This window comes from Nicotiana tabacum, chromosome 10 (genome assembly GCF_000715075.1).
Source record: "Nicotiana tabacum cultivar K326 chromosome 10, ASM71507v2, whole genome shotgun sequence".
In the NCBI taxonomy this organism is placed as follows: domain Eukaryota; kingdom Viridiplantae; phylum Streptophyta; class Magnoliopsida; order Solanales; family Solanaceae; genus Nicotiana; species Nicotiana tabacum.
Genome location: NC_134089.1, coordinates 156,217,537 through 156,225,847, shown reverse-complemented (window position 1 = coordinate 156,225,847; position 8,311 = coordinate 156,217,537). Strand labels below are relative to the sequence as shown.

The 8,311-nt window shown below is 34.9% G+C and overlaps 2 protein-coding genes across 2 annotated transcripts; one reads left to right on the top strand and one right to left on the bottom strand.

The window, feature by feature from the left end:
• The first annotated feature begins 887 nt into the window (after positions 1-887).
• On the top strand, positions 888-2,606 carry LOC107793831 (PLASMODESMATA CALLOSE-BINDING PROTEIN 5). Its single transcript, XM_016616274.2, has 3 exons — positions 888-981; positions 1,367-1,621; positions 2,373-2,606. Exons 1-3 carry the CDS (start codon positions 915-917, stop codon positions 2,405-2,407), a joined length of 357 nt encoding a protein of 118 aa, XP_016471760.1. The 5' UTR covers positions 888-914; the 3' UTR covers positions 2,408-2,606.
• Positions 2,607-2,778: 172 nt separating this feature from the next.
• LOC107793833 (uncharacterized) lies at positions 2,779-5,158 on the bottom strand. The gene is made up of 5 exons (XM_016616277.2): positions 4,969-5,158; positions 4,803-4,873; positions 4,577-4,657; positions 4,423-4,466; positions 2,779-3,184 (listed from the first exon to the last, which is right to left on the bottom strand). The coding sequence occupies exons 1-5, from the start codon at positions 5,006-5,008 to the stop codon at positions 3,085-3,087; spliced, it is 336 nt and encodes a 111-aa protein (XP_016471763.1). The 5' UTR covers positions 5,009-5,158; the 3' UTR covers positions 2,779-3,084.
• Between the last annotated feature and the right edge of the window lie 3,153 nt (positions 5,159-8,311).

Sequence of the window (8,311 nt, the reverse complement as noted above, 5' to 3'; positions counted from 1 at the left end):
TCAAAAAATAAAATTATGAAATCTTTTAAGAAATATTTATAAATTACATCACAATAAGTATAATTATATATTGAATATATCAAAAATTTCTATATATGTAATATCGGGTTGGTTTGGTTTCGGTTTGACTTTCTTTAGTTAAAACCAAACCAAATCAATTATGGTCGGGGTTTTTTTCCAACACCAAACCAAATCAAACCAACCCATAGTCGGGGTTTTTTTTCTCGGTTTGACTCGGATTATTGGGTTAGTGCGATTTGTCGGTTTCCTTTGTACATCCCTAGACTTGCGCCCGAATGCTTCATTACCAGAATCTTTATTTATGTTATTTCTTATTCCTATCAAGGCTAAGTGTTATATATTTCTTCAATCATCTTATTATTTCAGGATCAAATTAATTTACTTGTCTAGAAACCACGTATAAATTGAACTGTATTGTTTTTCAGGTAAACAATTTTCGCTCATTTCTACTTGGTACAAAAACAGCAGACGTGAAGATGTCTTGTTATTCATTAGTCTTTTTACGACAAGAATAACATATAGCCTGCATTTAGAGCACTTGTATATGTGGTCTAAGGTCAGCGGCATATTTTTATATATGCTACCATGTTGAAGTTGGAAACTCTAGCCATCAATTGGAAAGCTGTGAGATTTTTAAAGTTTCAAAATCAGAATCTCTTCTAATAAAATATCAAAACAACTTTAGTAAAAAAACAATTTTTATTGGTTTACCCATCATGTGAAACTTGGATAGTATCCCACTTTATCAAATACCAACAAAAAAATGTACAGAAAATTGTGCATATTTTACATTATAAATCTAGATAACTCTCAGTGAGCACCACTATCCCCCCCCCACCCCACCCTTTCTCTCTCAGCCGTAATAAGTCACTCTTACTTTGCTACACAGAAGTATGTCAATTGCTATCCCAAGAGTTTTTCTTGCTCTACTGCTTTTGATGTTTATTACAAAAAATTCAGGTAAACTCCAATTTATTTGCATTCAGAAGATTAAGTTTTAGATTTAGTATCCTTTGATAATCTCATTTTGTTTTCTTAAGTGTGTATCGGTCAAGTTGTCTTCGTGTGACCTATAGGTCATAAGTTCGAGCCGTGGAATCAGCCACTGATGCTTGCGTCAGGATAGGCAGCCTACATTACAACCTTTGGGTACGGCCCTTCCGCCGATCATGCGTGAACGCGGGATACTTTGTGTACCGGGCTGCCCTAAGTTGAGGGTTTATCGGAAACAACCCTCTCTATCTCACCTGTGATATCACACTGGGCATGCTATTGTTTGCTATTGTTGTTAGTCTCACTTTATTTTCGCCTTTTCTTTTGGTGTTCTCAAATATGGATGCAATAGTGAATGGGCAGCTAGAAGAATGGTGTGTAGCAGATGAGCAAACACCAGACAATGAGTTGCAGGTGGCATTAGATTGGGCATGTGGAAAAGGGGGTGCAGATTGTAGCAGGATTCAAAAGGACAAAGTTTGCTATTACCCGAACACTGTAAAAGACCATGCTTCTTATGCCTTTAATAATTACTTTCAGAAGTATAAGAAGAAAGGTGGAAGTTGTTTCTTCAATAATGCTGCCATGATTACTCAAGTTGATCCTAGTAAGTATCTTAGTCCTTATTCTGTTTTCATTCCTTTTCTGCAAACCTATACAATATGCATAGCATCTTTTGCAGAGTTGCCTCTATAAATTTAAAACAGTATATCTAAGAGGAATGCTTAGTTCAGTATCCAAATGCACCAATGACATATAGAATAAAGTGAAAAAACAGAACCTAAAAGGAAACACCTATCTTGTGTCCAAAGGAATGTCTAGGTCATGCTATCACATGAAAGTGTATCCAAAAGAAGAAAAGTCGGGAACCTTAGTAGCTTAGTTGGTTTGTCATATGAGCTTTCACCTTGTTGGCGAGTAGTTCGTTTCTCCGCCTTCTAATCTCCTCTCCCATTTCCCCTTCCCCTGTGTATAAAAGGTAGCCCGATACACTAAGCTCCTGTTATGTGCGGGGTCCCGAGAAGGGCCGGACCATAAGGGTCTATTGTATGCAGTTTTACTCTGTATTTATGCAAGACGTTGTTTCCCCTATGTATAATTAAAGAAAATAAACCAAAAAAAAAAAAGGACTCCAAGTCTCCAACCATGTTGAAGTATAAAGAGAAAAAGAGAACATGAGCCCATGTGAAACCCTTTAAGCTAAGCTCAGCATGGATCTGTATCATCTTATATACTGTCATGTGCTATTAGGTAACTTTACTTTTATTAGTAATTGCTTTTTCTTTTTATTTTTTTGACTAATTCTATACTTGGTATAAAACCACATCAGCTAACTTTTACATTATGTTTGGTTACAGGTTATAATTCTTGCCACTACGGGTACATGCCCTAGTGCTTATTGCTTTTCAATCTGTTAATGCCAAGTTTAGGTTTCATCATTTAAGCCAAGAAAGATAGTCCAGGACATTAAACAACTGACTATGTTCTGGATTTGAGTAATTGGAATTCAATATGTTGTAGCCATTTTTGCAACTGAAAGTTTGAGATATCAGCTGCTTGTCATGCAATAGTGACATGCATTAATTTATCTATATTTTGTGCTTCTTTACTCATACAATGCAATTTCAGCTTGTCCTTGTAAACAAACTAAAATTCATATTAAAAAAAATACGAGTTAAATGAACTCAACTGTCATACCTCGGCTTAATTGACCAGGGTGACTCCACTTGCTATACAGATAAAACTCAGGCTCATGCACCATTGTAAATCAATATCAAAGCTCAAAATTATTGTTAACTTCGTATTCAAATCAATTTTGGCACGTATACATGAGGAGAGAATAGTCTATATGAAGCATACAGTATATTGAACTTAACATCTGTCTTACACATTCAAGAACTGTCAAATGATGCTTACAGGAAATTTCCACCAGTTTCATTCCTATTTACCGAAAGTGAAACAGGGAAGTGTCACGAGCAAGTCTGATTCACCAAGCACTCATTAAATCTGCAGTATCAATCAAGTTTAGCAACTTCAAGTTCGATGTGGAAAGTCTGGACATTCATTCTCCTAAAACAATAAACTTGCCCAAGCAGCAATAAATGCAAAGCCACCGAAGGGAGCTAAGGTTGAGTATTTCCTGTCTTCCAGAAGTGCAACTGCATAGCACCTGCAGACCAACCAGCATTTTAGTTTTGACCACCAAATGTTGAAAGTTTGTTTAAGATCACATATGATCTAAATACCTCATACACAAGTAAATACATACTACAATATTTCAACATTCAAGTACCAAAAAAATAAATCTCATGAATAAAAATGGTGGATATGATCATTCAGGCACCATCAGTAGACGATGAACATTATGTTTTCATGTACATTTCTACAAACCAAGTATTGCTAATTAACAGCAAACACCAAAGGGTGCCAATTATGAGAGATCATTCAATCAACTATTCCTTAAACTCCAAACTAGTTGTGTTTGCTATTAGATGGGAGACAGAAAAATAGAACAAAAACGAACTAATTATAGAAATATCTCCCTCTATCTATAAGGTTCACAAATTATTTGATGTCTCTTTGTATATGTTGTACTGAAGGAGGATGACTCAATGATTATTCGTTCGTCGGAACCAAAAGTAAAAAATTAATCCTTTGTATTCATACGGGCAGAGTTCATTCTGAAACTAAATAATTTTTCTTTTAAAACAAATTTTCTTTGAGACTAGAAATCTCTAAACCTCACACTTATCATACACGGGCATACAATCTCTCCTAAATAAGAAGATTCTAACTAAGATAATTATACTCTATCATTCCGTCTTCTATGACATTATTGTTACCATTTAGAGTCATATAAGTTTTCCTTTGACCAAGATTTGCTTAAACATTTTCAGAATACTTTAAATTTTTTAAAACTATGATCTATGATCTAATATTTCTTACTATATAGTTTTGAATTTTTTTCTTAAAACTCCATACCTTGTCCGAATTTAACCAGAGATTAGACAATTTGACTTTCATATGCCAAACCACCCTTCATTTGGTTAGGCGAGAGTACTTCAATTTGCATAACACTGCAAATTTCAGGGTGAATTTATTTAACTAGACATACACTCTATTTAATGTCAATCATCTTACAAATTCAGGGGAGCCTTGGCGTAACTAGTAAAATTGTTGTCATGTGACCAGGTAGCCTCTTACAGAAATGCAGAGTAAGGCTGCGTACAATAGACCCTTGTGATAGCGGGAGCTTACTGCACCGGGCTGCTATCTTACAAATTCGCATATAGATTTATTCACAGAGACTCTCACCGAGATAAAACCTAGAAAAAGATCCTTTTGGCATTCATATTGTAGAAGTTGGACAATGTGACAAAATCAAACCACTGAACTAGAAGTACTTACGTTCCAGAGAAAGCGATAATTCCACCAGTTAGCAGTCCTCCAAACTACAACCAAAAAAGGAAAGAGGGAAAAAAGCCCAGATTATATCCATAACCCAGCAAAGTTGAAGGCTTTAAATAGGTCACAAAGATAAATATACAGTTAGGGAACTCACAATGTTTGGATGTTTAGTGATAGGAGCAGAAACAAGGGCAGCAGTGTGAACCAAATGGTACAGTGATGCAGTATGCCACACCTTTAATTACCAATTGCAACAAAATAATCCTGATTTTCAGGGGAAAAAGAACTTGGGTTTCACTCTTTACCCTACACTAAATGATGGAAAAAAGAATTTTCACCCAAAAAAATTGGGAAAAAAGAGAGTAAAAGAAAACAAGAACCTCTTTGTAAGTGGGATTTTTGGGCTTGAATACATGAGCTCCATAAGTTCCTAACCCAAGAGCAGCTACACCTGTTACCAAAGTTAAAGATTCGTTAAACCCAGAAAGGATTTTTCAAAAACAAATGGAATTGATATGGTGGAGTATCCAAAAAGAAGTAATTTACCAGAAATAGCAGCAACTTTGTGCCAGATTTGAGGATTCATTTTTGTTTTTCTTTTTTTTTGTCACACCAACTGGTTTTGATCTTCTCAAGTTTGGTAGTCGTAGCATAAAGTCGTTGCCTCTATTGATTCCTTAATTCACATACCACATCACAAGCCCCATTTTTACGAAGGTGTAACCTTTACAGGTAATCAGCAGTAAAATAAACCTATTTGACTATTTTCTAAATAAGTAATTGTAAGAAAAAAATTATAGTACCTGTTATAAATATTTATATTATGGATGTTCATTTAGTACTCCGTTGTAAATAATCTTCCTGAAGAAGCTTATCCATATGGGACTCTACCGTAAATATGTTTATCTATTTAGTACTCTATTGGAAATAAGCTTCCTGAAAAAACTTATCACTTCGGTACCCGGTTATGGATAAACATTACCCTAGGTAGAAGATTATCCATACCGGGTATAATAAGCTTATCCATTCAGTACTCCGTTATGGATAAACATTGCTCTCAGTAGAAGATTATCCATATCTGGTATAGTAGCAGCTTACACAGCAGCTTGCAGTAGCAGCTTACACAGCAACTTGCAGTAGCAGCTTACACAGCAGCTTGTAGTAGCAGCTTACACAGCAGCTTGCGTAGCAGCTTACACAACAGCTTCCTTTCTTCTATAAATAGAAGAGATTTCAGTTCATTATATACATCAGTTTGAATTCGAATAATATATCAGTTTCTCTCTATACTTGTCTTTACTTTATAGTCTTTATTTTATAACACGTTATCAGCATGAGACTCTGCCATCTCGAGCAAATATTTTGAAAGTATCTGAGGTAAGAACTTTCTTTTCCTAAATAATGTCAAATCTTTCTAAACTTGAATTTGTTGCCCTAGATATATCGGGCAAAAGCTACATGTCTTGGGTGCTTGATGCTGAAATTCATCTTGATGCGATGGGTCTGGCAGACACCATCAAAGACAAAAATCAGGCATCAAACCAAGACCGTGCCAAAGCAATGATATTCTTACGCCATCACCTTGATGAGGGCCTGAAAATGGAATATCTTACTGTTAAAGATCCAGTCATACTGTGGAATAATTTGAAAGATAGATATGACCACCTGAAGATGGTCGTTCTTCCACAGGCACGATATGATTGGACTCATCTAAGGCTACAAGATTTTAAATCTATCAGTGAGTATAATTCTTCTATGTTCAGAATTATTTCCCAATTGAAGTTATGTGGTGATAATATTACTAATCATGATATGTTGGAGAAAATTTTCACCACTTTTCATGCCTCGAATATGCTCCTGCAGCAGCAATATCGAGAGATGGGATTTAAAAAATATTCTGAACTTATCTCACATCTTCTTATAGCCGAGCAACATAATGGGCTATTAATGAAAAATCATGAAAGCCGGCCTACTGGTTCTTGTCCATTTTCTGAAGTGAATGAGACGAACTTCCACCAGGCTAAACGTGGAAAAGATCGTGGCCCCAGTCGTGGTCATGGTCGTAGTCGGGAAAGAAACTCTAATCATGGTAATAACAATGCACCAAAGAACACTCCTCACCACCAGCAGTGGAAAAGGAAGGAACAAAAGTATGAAGCGGTGCAAGCACCAAATGCAGAAAATGCATGCTATAGATGTGGAGAAAAAGGGCACTGGTCACGTACCTGTCGTACGCCAAAGCACCTGGTTGAGCTTTATCAAGCCTCCCTAAAGAAGACAGAGAAAAATGCTGAAGCAAATTTTATTTCTGAAAATAATTTAGACTTCATGCATTTGGATGTAACTGATTACCTTGCACTCCCAAAAGGAGAAACAAGTCATGTAATCGGTGGTGAATCTGTAGAAATGTAAATATTTTAATTTTTGTTATTTGTAATAGATAGTATGGTTATGTAATTGTTGTACATAAAGAAAAATTATGATTTGATGATGATGTTTACTATAATATATCTTGTTTATGTCATTTTGAAGAATATGGATAACATTATTAGATCAACTTAAACTCTAGCAGAGTTTGCAAGAAATATACAACCACAAGAAGTGGTTATATTTCATATATCTCATTGTAATTATATTTTGTTAACTACCAGAAGTGGTATATGCTTATGATCACCAGAAGTGATAATTTAGGCTTTCTATGGTTACAATTGAAGATAAGCTACATAAATATTCTCTATATTAAATGCACGCCTCGATTTGCTCCTGAAGTAGTAAATATTTTAAAAGAGGTTGAGGCATCACAATTTGATGTGATTAATGCGCATTCAGATAATTATGTTCGATTTCCTGAATGATGAGAACTTTTGATAATATTAATCCATTCCCTGAAGTGATTATGACAATACTAATAAATCGGGTAAATATGAACACGCTCTTGATGTGAATACATTACAATTCACCTCCAGAAGAGTTAATATAATTGAGAGAATATATACTCAATATTTCATATTTTAAATTTGCTCCTGAAGAAGTAACACAATTGAAATTGCCTCCTGAAGTGGAAAAATATTATGAAGAGGAGTTTTCGTGTGCTTAAACAATTGTTTTACATTGTTTATTTGATTGTGATTTTCTCTCATGACACCAGCAGTGTTTGAGCAATATTTGATAGTACAAAATGTATCAACAACTCCTGAAGAGCTAAATGTTTGCCTAAAGAATACATGACACCAGTAGTGCCAGATAAATATTAGATTGTGGATAATAAATGAAGGCTCTCGAAGAGCTTATATACAAATATGTCATTCATATTATATGATTATGGTCAAAACATATGTTGTAGTAAACCTGAAGTTTACTAATACAAATGGCTATCATATTGAGACTACAAATGATTGGAAGATTGATAATCTTCATGTTTCCACAATCATAGGGGGTAAAATAATATGTATGTGAGAAGTTACCCGTCTTATTCTTTAATTTGTACTATATCATGTATCACAGTAAACCAGAAGTTTACTAAAGCAAAAGTTTATGCCATAGTAAACCAGAAGTTTACTAAGAGATAGCACATGACATGATAAACTTGAAGTTTTCATTTGCCATTTTTAAATGAGCTATTTGAGAATTCAGATAAGCATATACTAAAGAACTAGAAGATTCTTCAGGAATTCTCATGTGTTGCTTGTTCTCATATTGATTATACCAGCTAAAGTTGGGACTAAGACCCCTGATTCTGAAATATATAAAAGGTGAATATGGGCCCGTTCACCTATCATGTGAACCACTTATAGGTGCATATATGAGATGGTTACATGTGTAATTATTGTCAACCTGCAGTTTGGCATTTGGAATTGTTTTTCTCGATTAAGAGCATAATTTTCAGATT

What these genes read in the sequence shown, in the direction of transcription:
- LOC107793831 (XM_016616274.2), top strand. Translation starts at nt 915, where the DNA reads ATGTCAATTGCTATCCCAAGAGTTTTTCTTGCTCTACTGCTTTTGATG. An exon ending in GTTTATTACAAAAAATTCAG is followed by an intron (nt 982 to 1,366) that starts GTAAACTCCAAT and finishes TGGATGCAATAG; the next exon opens with TGAATGGGCAGCTAGAAGAA. An exon ending in GATTACTCAAGTTGATCCTA is followed by an intron (nt 1,622 to 2,372) that starts GTAAGTATCTTA and finishes GTTTGGTTACAG; the next exon opens with GTTATAATTCTTGCCACTAC.
- LOC107793833 (XM_016616277.2), bottom strand. Translation starts at nt 5,008, where the DNA reads ATGAATCCTCAAATCTGGCACAAAGTTGCTGCTATTTCTG. An exon ending in CAAAGTTGCTGCTATTTCTG is followed by an intron (nt 4,874 to 4,968) that starts GTAAATTACTTC and finishes CTTTGGTAACAG; the next exon opens with GTGTAGCTGCTCTTGGGTTA. An exon ending in ATTATCGCTTTCTCTGGAAC is followed by an intron (nt 3,185 to 4,422) that starts GTAAGTACTTCT and finishes GTTGGTCTGCAG; the next exon opens with GTGCTATGCAGTTGCACTTC.